A 21464-nucleotide genomic window follows, 5' to 3' on the forward strand; every position below is an offset into this window, starting at 1 on the left:
CAAACTTGTAATGTTTCATTATTTCACTTGAGTTGAGACGCGAGAAAGTTTGTTTCTTCTACTAAGGTCTCTGGACAATAGAAACCATTCTTGCACTTTGTGGTGTCTGCTTAGAAAACATGGGGCTTGTGCTTCCTCAGGCATCTCGAGTCTTTGTGCAACAGTTTTCTTGAACGAGGTCCCGTCAAAGGCTCGACTTTCTAAAGCTCGTGCTTCGACCCCCATTTCCTTTGAATGTTTGAGAACAAAACGCTTAGGTCAACTGTGTGAGTAAATTGAGAGTATTTTTTTCAGTTTGAGACAGGCAAGATGTCTTTGAAGAGAAATTTCGAGTCAGTCAATGACTAAGGAACCACAAAGCCTTCTATTGCCCTTAGTTCAAAGAAGCAATCAAGCCGTGGGCATGTCAACACGTATACTTAATGCAATAAGACAGGCAGACGAAATGGCTCAAACCGTAACTGACATAGTACTGACCCATCAGAAATGCTATCATTTTAAACGAGTGGACTCCTCCCATTATTGATGTTAACACTGCCAGAACTTTCTGGTAAATGTTCCATAACTTAATTCCAGCCATGTCGGGCTCCGATGCCTGGCTAGAGGGACCTGGGTGTGCCCTGGTCTGGGACTCCTGACTTATGTTGCCCTGAGTGCCAATCCTTAGACCTCCTGGGGACATCCCGGCTCTGGCTCCTCAGGGCCTCTGGACAGATGGATTCTCTGGCACCTGAGCAGGGACAGCGCCTGTGCCCACCTGGTCAGCCCTGGGGCGGAGCAGGGCCCCGGGCCAAAGAGCTCCTCACCTTGCCTCTGCCATCAGAAATCCCACCCCGCTTTCCATGTCCAGTAGTAGAAGTTGTGGGATTTTTCGAACCTGCGGTCAGCGGAGGCGGTGACCCAGACACCCACAATGTAGGGCGTGAGGAACCTGGAACTAGCTGTGCGCCTTGGCTCTATCTCTGCCCCAAACCCTGGAGACAAAGAAAGGATCCCCAGGAAGGCTCCTTGTGCTTGCGAGGGACCTGTCCCCTGACCCGCCCTCGTCCCGGGTTCTCCTGGTCCTCAGCGCCGCCCCAACTCCGGTCCCCGCCCCGCTCCCGGGAGCGCATAGACCTCGCCACGCGCCTCCAAGTCCCAGTGCCGCGCTCGCCTGTTTCTCCTCGCTCCGGATGCTAAAGCCATGTGGCCCGCTAAGCCCAGAGCCCGGCTGCCCGCATTGCTGCTGCTAGCGCTGGCTTTGTCCCCGCCCGCGACCCAGGGGCGGCCCCGGGGACGCAGGGCGGTGCGTCTCGCTGAGTTCAAGCCACAGCCTCTCCTCCCGGTAACAGGGACTCGCCAAGCTCCCAGAGCCTCCCGAAGCGCAGGTAAGTCGTGCACGCCCTCGCTGTCCTGCCCGCCCTCCCGACGTGCCTTTTCCTGCCCTTCACCACTCTTGCTGCTGGGCAAGCTCTTGTTGGGAAGGTTGAATTAAGCACAGCAGAGGGTGGCCACCTGTAGATTCCTGGGAATCTTCCCTGGGAGGGAAGTAACCGGCTAACTCTATTTGCCTCGGTTGAGACTTCAATAACAAAACCCGGATAGCAAAGAAATCAGACTATGTGCTCCTTGCTAATTGTGTGATGTGTTTTGGAAATAAACTGACCCAACTGTCCAAAGACTTGGGCTGTAGCCTCACCTGCCAGGATGAGGGACCTATGCGTCTGTCAACAGCTCTTGGTCTTCCGGAGTTTAACAAACATGGCCGTCTTTAGTCGCCTGAACATTCTGGAATGCCCCTTTCTTCCCCCCTTTCAAGCTAACCCCAGAGATTGGCATGTGAATTTCAGTAAGCTGCCATGGCTGGTACTGGCTTGCATTCTTCCTGGGTCAGCTAGGAGGGCGCCGACTCTGATAGTTCCTGCTACTAAGATGCCTAGGAAGAAGGCAGGAAAAGTCAGGACGGAGGAGCACGAGGCACCGACAGAGATGTATGAATGAGAAGGGAGAGAGCCTGGGGAACAGGAGGTGTAAGGGGGCTCTTGGGGAGCGTGTGCAAGGTGCTAACAGGAAACACGGTGTGAGGAAGAGAGAAGCCACTTGGTGTCTCTGCTGAAGCCTGTAGACACAGAGCAGGGCAGAGACTGTAGACAGGGAGTAGGGCAGAGGCTGTAGACAGGGAGCAGGGCAGAGGCTGGAGCAAAGGGCCGGTCTCCCTGGCCTGCACTGAACTTGCCAGAGAAGAAAGCATGGGAATGGCTTGGAATACTCCGGAGTTCCCACTACAGCCACGGCCTCTTCTCCACACTTCCTTTCCTCCCTCTTTTCTTCTCTTCATCTCCCCTTCCTCCCTCCCTTCCTCCTCCCTCTCCTTGACTCCCTTCCTCCTGTCCACCTTCTTGCTTTTCCCCTCCCTCCATTTTGTTTTTTCTCCTTTTGTCTGAAGCAAGGTGTCTCTTTGTAGCCTTGAACTCCTCATCCTCAGCCCTAGAATCATAGGCACATACCACCATAAGGAGTGTAGAGTTCAATTTTAAGAAAACATAGGAGAATTTCTTAGTTTCTTTCTTTTCTGCCCCTCTCTCTCTTCTCTCTTCTCTCTCTCTCTCAATAGTCTCACTGCATAGCTTAGGCTACTTGGATCTCACTCTATAGTTCAGGAGGACCTAGAGTTTGCAGAAATCTTCCTGCCTCAGCCTCCCAAGTGCTAAGATCACAGATGAACCACACCGACTTGAACAGTTATGGCATATTACAGCTAAGTGTATATTTAGTCACTCTACAGCTTCCACTAAGACTTTATCTTTCCACACTCCCCACCAGGGAGCCAAAGCTGTGCAGATGGGCAGGAAGTTGGGTGTGCCTGCCCTTCCCTGCACATTTCAGGGAGATGGGGGAGAACAGTGCTCATGGACAAACTGAGAAAAGCAGGTGGGGAAAGCAGCAGAGGGAAGAGATGGGAAGGCACAGGAGGCTAAAGTGTGTGTCTGGCCCAAGCCTACTTATCTGAGAACCCTCCAGAAGAGGGTGTAGGGGGGGGTCACTACAGGATGGTTGTGACGGCTTCCGTTATACACTTTGGCTTAAAAATTATTGCTAACAAAAATATTTACCTCAGGATCCAGTGTCGCTTCAGAATACAAAAAGAATTTGAGAAAAAAAATCTCACATTGCAAAATTATTTATGATAACACATGAATTTCACCTGTTTTATTTTAGTGTAGCAAGTTAAACCTCTCTGTCTTTAGACAGTGATGGGAATCGGGGATGTAGCTCAGTGGAAGAACATTTTCCTAGCATATGTGAGGCCCTATGCTTAACCCCAAGTACCTCCCTCTCCCAAATGACAGAGAAGACTTAGAACAATGTAGCTGGGGGGAAAAAGAAGAAGTATGGCTCGCCCCCAAAAGCCATTGCTTTCCACGACTGTTTTAAGTGGCTTAATATTTTGATCACTGTATTTTGTTTACACGGGGAGAGAAAGAGGGGCTGGCTACACTTGAGGCTGGCTGTGAATGGAGCTCTTGACATGGATCACGGAAAAATAAGGACATGAGTGCAGACAAGACAAGTTCCCATCTGGATGTTCTCACAGGGGCAGCAGGACTCATAACTCATCTCAGAGGGAGCATCTCCCAGGTCCAAGAGGCCAAGGACTGTCATCCCTGTGGACGAGCCTGGAATTCCCCACTGGGATTCTGAAGCGTGAACCTGCAAAAGAGAGGACCAAGCCCAGGGGATGGTTTAGAATGCCTTGGAACTCCCACTGGGCTGTCAAGGGAGGGCTGCAGAAGTCTTTTGTGTTCCACGTTTCACTTTCCTTCTTCCTTTTCTTCCCCTCAGCCCCTGTGTTTTCAGGTTTAAGTTCTGGACTCTTTGCTATACATGAAAGTAGCAAAAACTAACTCAGACTTAGTTTCTCCTCCTGTACCATGAGCGCATAGCTCATCCCTGGCAGTGCACTGTGGAGTTGTGCATCCCTGTGCACCTCAGCAGCAGCAGCAGCAGCAGCAGCAGCAGCAGCAGCAGCAGCAGCTCTGCAGTAAATGCCAGCTGGGGTGCTAATCTACCTTAGTTCTGGCCCTTGCTGTCCCCTGAAGATGGGCCTCAGAACCGACAAGCTGAGGAATGCCTCCAGCGCCAAGTGCAGTCCAATGTAGTCCCCACATACTGTCCCTGTAATTCTGAGCCTCTAGCTAAGAATCAGCGTTCCCATACTCTCCTCCGATTTGAACTAATTTGCTGGAGTGGTTCATAAATGGTTATATATGAAGAGATGCATAGGATGAGGTGTAGAGGAAGGGGCATGTGTGAGGAAACACCCCGCTCCACTCCACCTCCAGCTTTTTGAATATATATATATACATATATATATATATATATATATATATATATATATATATATATATATATTTTCCAGCTATCCAGAAACTCTGAACTCAGTGCTTTTGAGTTTTTATGGAGGCTTCATTATATAGATAGGATTGATCAGTTAACCCATCAGACCCATCCTGAAGCTATTCAGAAACTGCGAGACCTCAGTCAACTTCTTAGCACACTATCATTTCCGAGATTCCAAGGGGTTTATGATTTTGGCCAGGAAGGCCAACTATGTATTTTACAGTACCATGAATGACATAAGAGTTGTATATCATTCCTTATCAGTAAGCTGGCCAGCTTCCCTAAGTCAGAGGCAAGGCTGGAGGTGGGAGGGTCATTCCTAGGCAGAAGGGACAGGAAATCCAAAGCCTGGGACAAGAGTTGCCAGCCAGAATTCCCTCCCTAGAATTGTTGTTTGAGCAAGGGATAGGAGGGGGTATTATCACCCTGGAACGGTGATAATTAGCCACCTGTGGTATTCTCTTCTCTATAGTGTGTCTGCCATTCATGAATGTATTTTTCAATTGAATTAGCCATTCAACAATGCTTGAGATCACTTTGAAAGACTTTTGATAGCCATTTTCCAGCTCAGTTCTGCTTCTAATTGGTGCCGCAAATGTCTAGACTCTGTTGTTTCATTTTATTGTCTTTCCCACCACCCGGGTCCAAGCCGTTGTATTTCAGTGACCTTCCAGATTGTCTCCCGACCCTTTCAGTGTTCCTACATCTGTCTGGCCTGGGCAAGAATTACATGTGTGTGTTTCCATAGCCTTTCTTTCCGCCCTCTGAAACCAACTCTTCTGTCCATCATCACAGTAGCAGAAAGGAACACAGTGGTGTAGCATGATGGCCGGCTTGTTGGGGTATCTGTCCCGCCCCGTACCCCAGAGCCAGCAAGCCCCAAATAAAATCAGAGTCTACATTAGGTTATAAACTGATTGGCCCATTAGCTCAGTCTTCTTAACTAATTCTTACATCTTACGGTAACTCATAATTCTTGTCTGTGTTAGCCATGTAGCTCAGTACCTTTTTCAGCGGAGCAGGTTACATCTTGCTTCTCTGTGGTCTGGGCCGGAATGGAGGAATGGGCTTCCTCCTTCCTAGCCTTCTCCTGTTCTCATTGCCCCACCTCTACTTCCTGTCTGGTTGACCCACCTATACTTCCTGCCTGGCCAATCAGCGTTTTATTTAAAATACATGATTGACAGAATACAGATAATTCTCCCGCACCACAGTGGGACCCTACTGCAGACTTTGCCAGGAAAAGGGGGTTCTAGGCACTTATGCGTGCACATGTAGACACGTTCAGAAAGCTGAAAATGGGCTGTGATGGAATAGAAAAGAGATTTGGAAGATTTTGAGATCAGAAGGAAACAGTACAAAAGGGGAGTTTTGACTTTATTATACCTCCTTTTGTATTATACCTCCTTTTATACACACTTCCATTGTTTCTACAGAATTTCTAAAGCTAAAGACTCATAGGGGTTGTTTAAGTAAACGTAAAGCCATGTTGATTAATGGTGGTGCCTCCAAACAAATTTAAGATCCCATTAGGGAGGTTATTCTAAACAATTGCAAATGACATTCTTCATTAAATAGTGTGGGATATGTCCCCTCTCCAGTCATGAATCAATATTGGCTTCTCTTGAGTTTTCCAAGAAGTCCTAAGCCCTCTCAAAGGCAATGAGGGACTAGGAACTAAACAGATCCCCTGCAGGCAGACAGAAAAATCCTACACATTTTTGATTCTGTGGTTAAAAACAATGAACTTTTCATACTCTTCTGCCCTAGCAACCGAAATGACAGACTTCACGGTATTAAAGTTATAGGATTTTTCTCCCCACAAGTAGCACAGTCCACCCTGCAGTGGACACCATCTATTGTCCTTGAATCTGGCTCAATCCTGATGCTCTCCATGTGGAGACAGCGTTCAGCTCCAGGAGTGATCCCACTTCACACCTAGTCTCAAGTCTAAGAACTTGACATTCTGATTGTTGACTACACGCAAAATCAACCTACTTACAAACAGAGAAAATTAAATTCATTTGGGGCTAATTAAGATTGCAGTATGGGAAGATACAAAATCAAGACGTGTTCCAACATTTACAAAACATTGTATTTATTTAACTTCAAATGGGTGACTTACTAGGCATTATGGCCTGAGCTGACAGAAGCTGCCATATAAGAAAACAACTGGTCTAGGAGAAAGGAGCCTTAGTACAAAGGCGGGGATGAACTGTTTCGAGAAACTGGTATGGCCAGTGTGTGTGTGTGTGTGTGTGTGTGTGTGTGTGCATGTGTGCATGTGTGTGTGTGTGTGTGCATGTGTGCATGTGTGTGTGTGTGTGTGTGTGTGTGACATTCTGTGTGGGGGAGTGGAAGGTAGGAAGGCACGATGTCTGCCGCCTAGTTCTAAGGTTCAAGCATGCACCTTCGTGAGGTATGATTAACCATGACCTCCCAGCTCCACTTCAAGTGCCCTGCACAAGCACTAACCGCAGTCTTATTTTCCTGACACCCATCTACAAACTGGGCCCTACATGGTTTGATTCGCTAGAGCAATGAACAGAACTAGGGGAAACACTGCACCCACTTTTGTTTATCATAAAAGGCTTGAAGAGATGAAGGCTGGGGTAAGCCACTAACCTCCGAGCCCTCTGCGTGGAAGTTCCCCTTCTCTGGTCTCCAAGTGCCCAGCTATCTAGAAGCTCTGGAATACCACCATCTTGTGGGTTTGGTGGCGGTTTCATAACACAGGCAGGATTGATTGAATCATTGGTCGTTGGTGTTTACTGAACTTTCAGCCCTTCTCCTTTCCCTGGGGCCAGTCCTCTGTGTTGCCTTCTTGTTTCCGGTGAGGTCTCCAATCCTGAAGCACTCTAAAGGCTTCTGGTCCTCAGTCAAATCACTAGCATGCAGAAGATAGGAATATGGGCATCAGGAAGCAGATCTGAGAGCCAGGACAGATTTCCTAGGATCATATCACTCTTTCTTCATGATATCTCCTTGTGTTCAAAACTAGCTAAACATGTCCCAGAGTTATGTTTATTTAAAAAAATCTCAAACAACCTTAGATATGTTTGGGATACTGATGGCACTTTCATTATAATGGAATTCTATTCGTAAAATCCAAATTTCCTTTACTGTAAATCTGAAAAGTTTCCCTCTTCCCAACTAGACAGTCATACTTTAATACCTGGTGACTAACAATGAAAATATTTTTTGCGACATTGCATAGTATCAAGACAGAGCGTATAGTTTGTTTTTCAGACTGAGTCTCCCTATACAGTCCAGGCTGACCTTAAGCTCCAATCCTGGACATGCCACCATGCCTGGTTATGTCAATTCTTTCGTAAAAGATTTCTAGTAAACATAATTAAGGTTCTTAGCCTGATGTTTCCTATACATCTACAGAGGAAAATGATTACTATAGTCAAATGACCATGTCCCCTCCCTTTGGTTTTAATGTGTGTTAATATTTTATTGGTAGTATTGCTGAGAGTTATTTGTTTCCCTGAAAGCTGTTACGGTGGGACAAGGTCAAGGTGGAAAGGATACACATGATTTTACTCCACGTTTGTATTTGGCAGGTGCTATAAGCAGATGTCTTCTGTCTACTGGGCTCCATAGCCAGATGCTCCAATCATAAACATTCATTATGAGCATCCAGAGCTCACTTACATGAACGGATCTCTCCCCATTCACAGCGCTTCTGGCAGCAACAGTTACCTGCTTGAAGGATCCATTTGTCTCAGTTGAAAGTAAAGAAAGTCCATGTAGGAAGTCGATAGAGTCACCCAGGGTTGCTTCTTTCCCCCACAACATTGCTTTTTAATCAGAGATTGACTAGGGAAGCTACAAGTTTTCAAATTTCTTTAAAATTTGTATTATATTTATTTGTATGTGCACGTATGTGTATGTGTGTGCATTTGCTGGGGTACATTTGTGGAGGTCAGAGAACAACCTGTGGGAGTCAGTTCTACCATGTGGCCCCCAGGGATTGAACTTGGTCATCAGGCTTAGCAGCAAGCACCTTTACCTACTAAGCCATCCTACTTGCCCTAAAATTACATTTTAAACATACTTTTTCCTCTTTGCTTTTCATTTTTATGGTTGTAAGTAAACTCACAAATAGTAGGAGCAGGTGATGTTTCCCTCTTGTCTCTGTGGCAACAGGAAACACTGTGGATGTGAAGTACAGTAGACCTGGCCTTTTACTTAGTGTCACAGGCTGGAAAAGTGTTACATGGGGACTGGAGAGGTAGCTCAATGGTTAGAGACATGACCTGCTCTTAGGACACAAGATTGATTCCCAGCCTTCACATGGTAACTCACAATTGTCTGCAATTCTAGTTCCAGATGATCCAATGCCCTCTTCTGGTATCTGAGGGCACTGTGTGTGCATAGCATACAGATATACATGCCAGGAAAACACTCATACACATGCAATAAATAAATAAAAAAGAAAGTATTAGATGGAAAATTACAGCAGGAGTTCCGGGTGAGATGATTCAGTGGGTGCAAGCATGAGGAGGCACATTGATCGAATCTCCAGAACCCACGTCGAACCAGGTGCAGTAAGTAATGTGCGCTTTTAATCCTAGTTCTCACAGAAAGAGATAGCCTGCCTCGCCGTCACCCTGTGTTCAGTTCTGAAGGTGATGCTGGGTGTCCTGGGCTTTCTGCTGTGTGCTGGCTGGCACTGGCAGCTCAGGCACCTATGCAGCTTTCTGGCACTCCACAGGAGCCCAGGGCTGCTCCGGAGCCCTGCTGGTGCCAGTCCTAGAACTGTGCAGCGTGTACACTGTTGTGTGGAGACCAGACCTCAGTCCCTACCCTTTCTCACAGGAGTTGATCCTGTGTCTCGCTTTTGGTTACTGTTCTCTTGGTTTTCTGGAGAAGCTTTCCTCCAATTAGTAGGCTGCCTCGTATGGAAGAACACTTTTAGAGCTTTTAGGACTCAGTGAAGAAAATGTGAAGAAAAATATGCACTACTTGGGAAAGGTAGGGGTTGCTTGAAAAGGGTAATAAAGCCTGGAGGCGCCCAGGAAGGAGTCCACAGAAGCAAGAAGCTGGAGGCAAATGGAAAGAAGTGGGAGAGAGGAGTTCATGCTGAAACGTGATGCAATACAGTTTCTAGAGAAAGAACTAAGAGATGTCTGAACATTCTGCACAGAATGGATTGATGGTCTGTACTTTAAAAGGATACTTCACTAGTAGACAGGCTGAAGCTTTCAGATCATGAGTAGCCGAAGCCAAAACGATACTCAGGGTAGTTTAAAGAAATGAAGAATGACCTCAAGGATCAGCGAGTAAAGACCGGGAATGGTAATTACCAACTTTGAGAAAGTCAGAAAAGGCTTCTATAAAAAGAGGAAATACAAGAAGAACAGGTGATCTGAATAGAGAGAAAACACACTTACAGTCCCAACAAAGAACAGAAACGCTGTCACAATAAAGAAAGCAGCCCCCAGCCTTTCTGTGTTGACTGGCCAATGATGAAGATTAGGTCACCATGTTTGAAGACGATGTGGCTGATGATGGCAAACTGGAGTTGGATGTACAGTGAATCACATAATTGTGTTCAGTTCAATGCCAAAAGGAACTCAGAAGGGACAGAGTCATGCAACTGAGTTAGAAGCTTCTTTAAAAACCACAGGAGTTCCATCTGTAGCGGGAGCGGAGAGTGGACCCCAGAGAGCCCTGAAAGTCCCACTGCTGCTGCAGATCTAGTCACCATCACACCCCGGGAGGAACCGCAGCCCTCGCTGCAGGCCCCAGTCACCACCACCGCAACCATGTGCAGCGAGGCCAAGACCCAGCAGCTGCCCGCTGCCCCCGCCACAGCCCTCAACTCTACCAACACCAAGTTGTGCTCCAAGGGCAGTGGCACGGGTATAGAGGCCTGGGAGGCCTCACATTGGCACATCGGCAGTGCCCGCCGACAGGGACAAAAAGGTCATCGCAACGAAGGTTTTGGGAACAGTACAATGGTTCAATGTAAGGAACGGATATGGTTTCATCGACAGGGATGACACCGAGGAAGATGTATTTGGACACCAGACTGCCATAAAGAAGAATAACCCCAGCAAGTACCTTCGCAGTGTAGGAGATAGAGAGACTGTGGAGTCTGATGTTGTTGAAGGAGAAAAGGGTGCAGAGGCAGCAAATGTTACAGACCCCGGTGGAATTCCAGTTCAAGTCAGTAAATACACAGCGACCGTAACCATTATAGTCGCTTTCCACATCGTAGGGGCCCTCCACAAAGTTTTCAGCAGAATTACCAGAATAGTGAGAGTGAGGAAAAGAACGAGGGGTTGGAAAGCGCCCCTGAAGGACAAGCCCAACAACACCGGCCCTATCGCAGGCGAAGGTTCCCACCTTACTATTTGCGGAGACTCTACGGGCGTCTACCACAGTATTCCAACCCTCCTGTGCAAGAAGTGATGGAGGAGGGTGCTGACAGCCAGGGTGCAGGAGAACAAGGTAGACCAGTGAGACAGAATATGTATGGGGTTACAGACCACGATTTCGCAGGGGCCATCCTCGCCAACGACAGCCTAGAGAGGACGACAATGAAGAGGACAAGGAACATCAAGGAGACAAGACCCAAGGTCAGCAGCCACCTCAGTGGCTGATACTCAAGGTCAGTATCGCCTCAACTTCAATTACCTTTCTGACGCATACACCCAGAGAACCCTAAACCACAAGGTGGCAGAGATAAAAACAGCCGATCCACCAGCTGAGAATTTGTCTGCTCCCGAGACTGAGCAGGGAGAGGCTGTATAAATGTTGGCTTACCATCTTTACCATCATCCGGTTTGGTCAACCAACAGGAAGAAAAGAATATGAAATTCCAGCAATAAGAAATGAACAAAGATTGGAGCTGAAGACCTTAAGTGCTTACCTTTTGCCCATTGACCAGATATGCTAGATCTATCCGCATTATCTATGCAGCATAGGGTTTTTATTTTTATTTTTTACCTAAAGATATCTCTTTTTGGTGATGACAAATGTGTGTGTGTGTGTGTGTGTGTGTGTGTGTGTGTGTGTGTATTTAAAAGAAAGTCTGGGTTTTCCTCAATACACCTTTAATGTTTTTTTAAATTGTTTTGTATCTGGTCAAGTTAAGATTTTTAAGAACTTCATTTTTAATTTGTAATAAAAATTTTACAACTTGATTTTTAAAAAAGTCAACAAACTGCGAGCACCCGTTAATAAAGGTCTTAAATAAACACACACACACACACACACACACACACACAGAGAGAGAGAGAGAGAGAGAGAGAGAGAGAGAGAGAGAGAGAGAGAGAGAGAATTGAATTCAGGACCTTTGGAAGAGCAGGCAATGCTCTTAACCTCTGAGCCATCTCTCCAGCCCCTAAATCTGAATTTCTAGGGAGTTTTGTGGACTTGATATTCTAAATACAGCGTGTGTCAGAGTGACCTCTACACGTAGCCCCTCACCCTGCATGCAGTTCTACCATTTCTAGCTTTGTTGCAGGAAGGAGGAAGAGGTTGAGGAACAGCAAATGTTCTGCACCACCTGATTGGCAACCAAGGGGATCCCACCTGTGATGGGCTGGCTAATCCTCAGCTCTGCTGACTCTGCACCACCGTTACCTCCTCAGGAACAAAGTCAGATGATGAGCCCTCCACATCAATCACATTCCATTCCATCTCTACACTAGAAAAAAAAAACACAGCATGTTGTATTTTAATTCTGGCAGCTTTCCTAGGCCTCCTTTGGATAAGGCCATGAGCCAGTGTCTTCAGAAGAGGAATCCAGCAGCGTGTTAACTATGGTGAAGTAGGTTGTCACATGTGCCTGACTGCCCTCTCCCTGCTGAGATAAAACATCTGGTCCTGGCCTTGTTCCTCCAACTCAGCTCTTCATCCCATCTGTGGCCCATGATTTCCACTAGATCCAAGGATCCTTTGGATGAGATGGGGTCCTCCTTTCCCTTCTCCTCCCCTAAGAAACATCTATGAAGCTTCTAGAGATGGCTTCCTCACCTCCTGGGATATAAAGGGCTGTTATAGTTCCCCTGAGACTCCACCAACATTGCTCAGTCTCCATAAACTCTGTCCTCTCCAGATGACAAATGTGCATTCCATGAAGCACTCATATTATGTGTGGTTTATAAAGAAATCAACAGTAAGGAAAATGCTGTAAGTCTAAATGTACAATTGGTGGAGACAGTGAGATGGCTCAGTGAGTAAGGGGGCTTGCTGTCAAGCCTGATGACCAGAGATTAATATCTGGAACCCACATGCTGGTAGGAGAGAACCAAACCACTGAAAGTTGTCGTTTGATCTCCATATGCATGCTATATCTCACATATCAACTTACACAAAATAAAAAGTATGAAATTGGATCCCATAAGCTCATAGGGAGTGGCACTATTAAATGGAAGTGTGTCTTTGTTGGAGTAGATAAGGCAATGTTGGAGGAAGTGTATCACTGTGGGGTTAGGCTTAGAGGTCTCATATATGCTCAAGCCACACCCAGTGTCTCAGTTCACTTCCTGTTGCTTGTGGATCAAAGGTGTAGAATTGTCAACTCCTTCTACAGCACCATGTTTGTCTGTATGCTGCCATGTCTCACCACAATGGTAACGGACTGAGCCTCTGACCTGTAAGCCACTCCAATTAAATGTTGTCCTTTGTAAGTGTTGCTGTGGTCATAGTGTCTCTTCACAGCAATAGAAACCCCAAGGAAGTCAAACATAACATGTTGAGGTGGACTATTGTCTTAGTTTGGGTTTTATTGCTATGTTGAGACATCATGACCATGACAACTCTTATGAAGAAAAGCATTTAATTGGAGGGGGCATATAGTTCAAAGATTTAGCCCATTATTTTCTTGGCAGAAAATGTAGTGGAATACAGGTAATGATAGAGAGGTAGCTAAGAGTGTATGCTGGACTTGGCAGGCGCAGGAAGAACAAGTGAGCCACTGGGCCTGACTTGAGCTTCTGAGAACTCAAAGCTCACCTGCTAGTGATGCAGTTCCTCCAACAACACCACACCTACTCCAATAAGGCCACATTTCCTAATAATATCTCTCCCTATGGACCTATAGGGAACATTATCATTTAAATCGCGACAGCAATGCAAGGGTTAAAGAATGGTGCCATCACTGAGCTTGGGGAACACAGGATTGGGAAGCTCTGGGAAGCCAGAAAATCAGACATTCAGCAGTAGACATTGGTGAGGGGTCTGGATGGTTCGCTGGGGGAGGTGTAGAACAAATAACAAGCTAAGCCAGAGCTCCAGAGCCCTGGAGAATGGATAGGGCCAGAGCCCAGTGATCTGAGACCTGCTATGCCCACTGTATAGATCTATGTGTATAGTGTTATACCTATGTTTTAACAGTGGAAATCCATCCTAGAAATTATGAACTCTTTTTTCTTCTTTTCAGAACTATTCCCAAGAGACTTGACCTTGAAAGACAAATTCATAAAGCATTTCACAGGTAAGTTTACACTACTTCAGTGACTCAGCTATAAAAGAGAGATTTTTATGTAGAATGCATTCATAGACAATGGAGCTATTGAGATTAATGTCTAGAAGAGCCTTGCGTTCAGCTGGGTTTTCAGTCAACTGCTACCAACTTGTATGAGCCATAAAGGGCACTAGAATTTGATAAGCAGTAGAACATAAAGGATCTTTTAAAGAGCAGTAAAAAGGATGATTTTCTGAGAGCCAACCGTGATAGCTTGTGATGTGACACGCTTTCTAAGTTGGGCTTTAAAGTATGAGAGTCTGGTCATGAACTGCCCACTGGGTCAGGCTTGAGGGCTATAGTGGGAGAAGACAGGCAGATAATAGGCATGGACTGGGGATGAAGGGTGAACTTAGGAAGGGGATGCATTTGGCCAGTGAGAGACGAAGAAGTGTGAACAAACCAGATGGCAAACAACCTTCAGGGGCATGCTGAAGAATTTAGACTGTGCTTCGGTCAGCACAGCATTGAGGTTTAATAAACAGGAGACAGATGAGCATATGCTACACACACACCCCTCTTGGATGCTTTCTTGTGTTTTTAAAATTGCAATTTAATTATAACATTTCTCCCTTTCCTATCCTCCCTCTCAACCCTCGTATACACCCCAACCCACTCTCCTGCAAATCAATTGCCTGCTTTTTCATCAATTGCTATTGCATGCGCGCGCACGCACACACACACACACACACACACACACACACACACACACATTCTTAAATATAACCTATTGAGTCCATATAATGTTACTTGTATGTTTGTTTTTGGGGCTCATCATTTGTCATTGCTCTTTCCTGGGAAGGGAGGGCCACATTGCCTTCTGCCAGCCTTCCTCAGTAGCTTGCCATTCTTTGTGCAGGCCCAAAACCTCACTGCCCGCCTTCTCATGTCAAGTACTAGAATTACAGTCCAACACAACACAACACTACCCAGCTGTTAACTTCCAAATAGTGTTTCTGAGTGTCTGAGAGAGACACCTTCAGATAACGAAGGCAGCCCTGAGTGTTGGGGAGATGCCTGTGGACCAGGGGGAAGGAGGAAGGTTTTGCTCAGTTTCAAGGCCCTACCCCCTTTGCAGTACTTACTTACGCTAATGAGCATACATTGCTTCAAATCAAAACAAATCTCATCACTAGAAACATGACTTCCCATTAAGTATAAAAAAAAAAAAATCAAGGGACCAGAAAGCCACTCCCTCCTGATTTGCACTCTGCATTTCCCTTCTGTCTGGAGTGTCCCCTTCCAGTTTCTCATGAGCTCTTCTACCCAGAAGGTTCCATGATGTGAGATACTGAGAATGTGGTGCAAACTTAGATCAAAGCTTAGCACCTCCCACAGTGTCTGGGTGAAGGAAGGAATTCTCAGGCCAGTTCTTTAAAGGGTAGGAAGGATGGAATCTACAGTTGCACCGTCTCCAACCATAGAGTGCTAGAAACTTGTTTGGGAAACACGCCCAGGTTTATAATAAGCATTCTTTCCCTTTCTCTAGGGCCTGTCACATTTTCAGCTGAATGTAGCAAACACTTCCATCGACTTTATCACAATACCAGGGATTGCTCCATGCCAGCTTGTAAGTTGCCTGGACAGATCTTAGAAAAACAACAACAACAACAACAACAACAACCCAATCCAACAATGAATGCATAAATTTTCAAGCTTCAACTCTGTTTGGGTGGGACTCAGTAGACTAAACGTTGCATGGGATGCTATTTATAATCTTTCAGTACTCAAGGTCAAGGGTGTGTGTACTGTTGAAATATAAGGAACGAGAGATCACATTCTGGTTGGGAATATTTCCAAATCTGAAAATAGCCAGGTTTTCTGAAAGACTAGAATGTTTGTCAGGACAGAAACCTTTTATCATTATTCAAATTCCTTGGTATAAATAAAGTGATTTCTCACATAAATGAAAAAAAAAACCCTAATGAGCTGACTATGAAGAAGTCAACATCTCTCCCTAAGTTATTTTGAAGTAAATGTTTTTATATTGCGTCATTTGTACAGTGTGTGCTGGGTTTCCCTGAATGATGATAGCCCTTTGTACAATGAGTTCTTTTGAACACTTAAGTTAATGGAGTTAACAATAATTCCAAACATAGCACTAAATAACCATTATTCAAAATGCCCAGTTATGATAATATATGGTAGCTGAATTGCCTGTTTCAAATTCCTTTCTAAATCTAAAATTTCCTTTTATAGTGAATGACTTTTGAGCATTTTATTTCTTGTAATCTAGATGACCCTGAGGAGTATTTAACTTTACTTAGGAGTGAAAATTGAGTCAGATTTTTGTATTTTTTTTCAAAAACAAAGCCTTCCATTTAATGACTAGGGGAAATTAAGCCCAATGGATTTATTCTAGTCTGCTTCTCTGTCGCTGTGGTAGAATGCAGATGTGGGGAAAGAATTATTTCAGCTTACACTTCCACCACTGACGGAGACTGACAGGAACTCAAGGCAGGGACCTCAAGGCCAGAACTGAAGCAAAGGCAGTGGAGGGATGCCGCTTACTGGTTTACTCCCGTGCCTTCCTAATGTCTTCCACACCCCAGAACCACCTTCGCAGGGTGGACACCACCCGCCGTAGTCTGCTACTCCCACATAACCATTAATCAAGAAAATGCCCACAGATTTACTTAGAGGACAACCTAATGGAGGCAATCCCTCAACTAAAGATTCTTCATCCTGCTCAACTCTAGTCTGTGTCACACTGACAAAAACAGAAACAAAATTATTACTCAAGGCAAAGAGAATGGATGACGGCATAATTTGGTGGGGAGAAGGCAGTTTGGGGAACTAAAACACTTCGCTCTTGTGAGATAAGTCACCTTTGATGCTGTTTTCTCCTCTCTAAAGTGAAGGCTTCAAATTTCCATGTCTTTTCAGAGGAACAAAAGAACACACACATGTTAAGCATATTAACATATTAGGGACTTTTAAAATTATGGTGGTTACACGCATCAATGATAATAACATTACTTTTTTCTCATTTGTGACACTGAACTCTATGTATTATTATTTTTAAATTGCTTTTCTAGATTACAAAAGGTGTGCTAGATTACTGACGAGATTAGCCGTGAGCCCGCTCTGCTCCCAGACCTAGGACATTTACCCTGTGAGTATTTATTTATTTATTTATTATTTATTTACTCACCCTAAGAGTATTTCTCTTCCCCATTTCCTTTCTGTCCTCTCACCTCACCCATAGTATTGGGGATCAAACACAGGGTGTGCACAAACAAGGTAAATACTTTATCACTGAGTTGATCCACCAGCCCTAACACTATGTCTTAAGAAAATGTTGCCTGTAATCCCAAATTTCAAATTCTGGCATTCAAGAGACTAAGTGCTATCTATCATGCAAAATAATCAAATTGTGTCTGGTGACTCAGTTGGAATTGTTTTTTTTTTCCATTGTTGCTATTATTATTATTTCAAAGCAGCTATTACAAATTAGAAGCAATAGACACTGTGAGTTCTGAATATTCATAGCCACCCCATTTAAATTTTTCCTTTGCCTTAGAGGAAGAGAATGTGTTAACTCACTTGAATTAGCTAATTCCAAACTGTTCCAACCCTTTTGAATTTTCAAAACATAATGTGTAAGTAAATCTATCTGGCTATTGAAAGTACCTACATGAATCCACACCCACCTATATATACATAAATCCCTTTCTTGGGTCTTTACTTTTTGTACATGAAAATTTATATGAAGCTCTTACATTAATAAAGTAATTGGATTTGTTTCTCCCCCAATATTGAATGACCATTTAAAACATAGGACTTGGGATGTAGTCTAATGTTAGAGCATGTATTTGTGTATGTGTCAGGCCCTGAATCCAATACTAAACACCACCCAAATATAAAGGTAATAAAATATTGTACACAAACTACATTTGCTTGGATTTCTTTTTCAATTGAAGAATTTAAATCATGACTAAAGCAGTTTTGAGTTTCAGTGATTTTTTGTATAATATCCATGTAAATGTCTGCTTTATATTGCTATATATTTGAGATTTTATTTACTTTTCTTTTATTTGTATGGATTTTTCGCACTTGGGTATGCCTGGCACTGGAACTTTGAGCTGCCATATGGGTGCAGGAAATAGAGCAGGATTTTCCGGAAGAGCAGGCAGTATTTTCAGCTGATGAACCCTCCGTTCAGACCCGCTTCAGATTATTTAATCAAGAGATTATAACCACAATAATCCAGTTTAATATGTTCTAAGCACATTTTCTGAGTTACTTGTTTGCTGTCAATAGGAAGATCAACATCTTCCTTCTATATAAAATTCCCTCCTTGAGTGGAGAAAAATTTATAATGCAATAAAAACAGTAAAAATAAAATAAAATAAAATCCCCCCATTCCTGTCAGCATACCAGTCTGCTTTCTCAGGGTTATATATTTTTTAAAAAATATAAAATGCAAATATTGAAAGTATCAAAATATTTTATGTGTGTTAAAAACCATGTTGCTACTATTTTTATTCTTTTTTTCCTTTCAGATATTTCATAAGATGCAAATCTAATTTGAAGAAAAAGTATTTGGAATCATATTTAATGTTTAGTTTCACATGAACCTGCGTAAAGTAACTTCCCAGGAATAACTGATGAGTGGTGACCCGTAGAAGAATGAAGGATTTCTTGACTTGCCTTTGTGTAAACAAAAATTCATAGTATTTTTTTAAAACAAACTTTAAATCATATATTGTAAATAGAATATTTAAAACTGTGTCATATTTTTGCTAGAAATATTATTTTTATATGGTTAACATTCATAGGAAACATTTAATTATGCAAATTATGCCTCAGTACCAGTGAAAAATAATGACTTTATTGTATATGATTTTAGTGATATGTTGTACAGATATTTGTGTACTGTGCTCAGTTTTGTAATTATTATTTAATATTTAAAAGCCTTTATTAATAATTTGTTGCATTTATTATTTATTAATAATTATTTGCATTAATTTGAACTGTGAATTTTATTAAAACAGGAATGTGAAAAAAATTGTCTTTTTTAATGAAAGATATTTGAGTAAAACAATATCATTGAAACCTCATACACACACACATACACACATTTATTAGTAACATGTATACTGAGGTAATTTTGTTTTTAGAGATTAAATCTCATGGTTTTGACATCTTAAGTAGAATAAAATGCAGGTGTTCTTGCACAGTGGACATCTGAATTCGGCACAGAGATGAGTATGTGCTTTCAGGATGCATTCTTTGAACAAGAAGAAGTCATATTCAGATACATTTAGTTACTTTCCCTTAACTACAACAAGAAAAATCCACAACAAAACACTTGAAAAGCCCTATCCTTTCAGATAATAGACAAAACCTGAGTTTCTCAGTGATACACCAACAGCAAAAATGCCGGCTATTTGTTATTTTGAGAAAGGTCTTAGGCAGCCCAGCCGCAAACTTACCTTGTATCCAGCGATGGACGACCTCTGACTCCAGATTCTCCTACTTCTTCCTCCTGAGTGCTGATACTGTAAGTGTGAACCATCATGCCATACTCAGCACAAATACTGGAAGTTGTTTTAATCACCTTTCAATTGTTTGCATTGTGTCATGAAGATCTGTAGTCTATGTCACATGGGAGACCTCACTCCTACTTTCCAGAACCTTTGATTTTATCCATCCCTGAGTATTTGGAATGCATTTGTGTGTTTATGTGCACACTCCTCTGTCCATCAGAGAAACAAAGACACAATCACAAGTGTCTTTGGCTTCAAAAATATTAAAAATTTTGACCATTATTTTCTTTGACCTATAGGTAAATATTTACAAATAATCATACCCAAGAAACCAGGCATGGAGCTCATACATGAAATGCCATCCCTTGGAAGCTGAGTCAAGAGGGTCATAAGTTCAAAATCACAGTAGACTATCTAGCAAGACCCATTGTCAGAGTTTATTTCTCTTTTGATGTAATAAAACTCTGATCTAAAACAACCTGGAGAAGAAAGGGATTATTTCTTCTTACATGCGCTCATTGAGAGAAGCCAAGACAGGAACTCAAGGCAGGAGCTTGAAGCAGCAACTGAAACAGAGACCATGAAGGAACACAGAATGTCTTGCTGCTAGACACACATCCAGCTAACTTATTTTCTCTCTCCTCCACCTCGCTCTTTCTTTCTTAAAGATTTTTTTGTTTATTTTCTGCATATGTGGTGATTTGAAAGGAAATGGCCCCAAAGGGAGTGGTACTATTTAGAGGTATGACCTTAATGGAGTAGGTGTGGTCTTGTTGGAGGAAGCGTGTCACTGTGGAAATGGGGTTTGAGATCTCACATATGTTCAAGATACCACCCAGTATCGCAGACTACTTTCTGTTGCCTGCAAGATGTATGACTCTCAGCTACTTCTTCAGCACCATGTCTGCCTGGATGCCACCATTTCCCACCATGAGGATAATGGACTAAATCTCTGAACTGTAAGCAAATCACCACAATTAAATGACTTCCTTTATAAGAGTTGGCAAGGTCATAGTGTCTCTTCACAAAAAAGAAACCCTAACTAGGACAACATGAATATTTGTCTGCATGTATTTAAGAGCACTGCATGTAAGCCTGGTGATTTCAGAGACTAGAAGAACGTGCAGGATCCCCTGTAACTGGAGTTGTGGATAGTTGTGAGCTGCCATGTAGGGGCTGGGAACCAAACCTGGTCTTCTGCAAGAGTAACAAGTACTCTTCTTGATAGTGAGCCATCTCTGCAGACCCCCATCTACCTTTCTTTTTTTTCCTTATATATTTATTTATAAGAATTTCCACTTCCTCCCCTCCTCCCAATACCCTCCCGCTCCCCCCACTCCCTCTCCTCCTCCCTCTCCAATCCCAAGAGCAGTCAGGGTTTCCTGCCCTGTGGGAAGTCCAAGTTCCTCCTCCCTCCCTCCAGGTCCAGGAAGGTGAGCATCCAAACAGACCAGGATCCCAAAAAGCCAGTCCATGCAGACGAAACAAGACCCAGTGCCATTGTCAATGGCTTCTCAGTCAGCCCCCATGTCAGCCACATTCAGAGAATCCGGTTTGATCACATACTCATTCAGTCCCAGTCCAGCTGGCCTTGGTGAGCTCTCATTCTATCAGTCCCCTTGTATCAGTGGGTGAACGCACCCTTCGCGGTCCTGACTTCCTTTTTCATGTTCTCCCTCCTTCTGCTCTTCATTTGGAACTTGGGGGCTCAGTCCAGTGCTCCAATGTGGGTCTCCATCTCTATCTCCATCCATCGTCGGATGAAGGTTCCCTCTGGTTCTGCCTTCCTTGCTCACGTTCTCCCTCCCTCTGCTTCTCATTTGGACCTAGGGAGTTAAGTCCAGAGTTCCAATATGTGTCTCTGTCTCTATCTCCATCCTTCGCCAGATGCAGGTTCTGTGGTGATATGCAAAATATTCATCAGTATGGTTATGGGCCAAGGTCAGTTCAGGCACCCTCTCCTCTCCTGTCCAGGGAACAATCTGGGGACCTCTCCTTGGGCCTGGGAACTCCTCCAGAATCAAGTCTCTTGCAAACCCTAAAATGGCTCCCAGGGAGGAAGGATGGTTATGGGAGCCATCTACCTTTCTTATACAGCACAGGCC

At 43.9% G+C, this 21464-nt stretch overlaps 1 protein-coding gene and 1 pseudogene across 1 annotated transcript; both read left to right on the top strand.

Annotated features, from left to right (window-relative positions):
* The first annotated feature begins 1158 nt into the window (after window positions 1-1158).
* On the top strand, window positions 1159-18679 carry Alkal1 (ALK and LTK ligand 1). The gene is made up of 5 exons (XM_048420604.3): window positions 1159-1367; window positions 13784-13837; window positions 15357-15437; window positions 16906-16982; window positions 18373-18679. The coding sequence occupies exons 1-4, from the start codon at window positions 1184-1186 to the stop codon at window positions 16968-16970; spliced, it is 384 nt and encodes a 127-aa protein (XP_048276561.1). The 5' UTR covers window positions 1159-1183; the 3' UTR covers window positions 16971-16982; window positions 18373-18679.
* Window positions 10158-11148, top strand: LOC125391383 (Y-box-binding protein 1 pseudogene; annotated as a pseudogene).
* Window positions 18680-21464: the final 2785 nt, after the last annotated feature.

The sequence above is a fragment of the Myodes glareolus genome, chromosome 16 (assembly GCF_982192425.1).
Source record: "Myodes glareolus chromosome 16, mMyoGla1.1, whole genome shotgun sequence".
NCBI classification, from domain to species: domain Eukaryota; kingdom Metazoa; phylum Chordata; class Mammalia; order Rodentia; family Cricetidae; genus Myodes; species Myodes glareolus.

What these genes read in the sequence shown, in the direction of transcription:
- Alkal1 (XM_048420604.3), top strand. Translation starts at nt 1,184, where the DNA reads ATGTGGCCCGCTAAGCCCAGAGCCCGGCTGCCCGCATTGCTGCTGCTA. An exon ending in CAGAGCCTCCCGAAGCGCAG is followed by an intron (nt 1,368 to 13,783) that starts GTAAGTCGTGCA and finishes TCTTCTTTTCAG; the next exon opens with AACTATTCCCAAGAGACTTG. An exon ending in ATTCATAAAGCATTTCACAG is followed by an intron (nt 13,838 to 15,356) that starts GTAAGTTTACAC and finishes CCCTTTCTCTAG; the next exon opens with GGCCTGTCACATTTTCAGCT.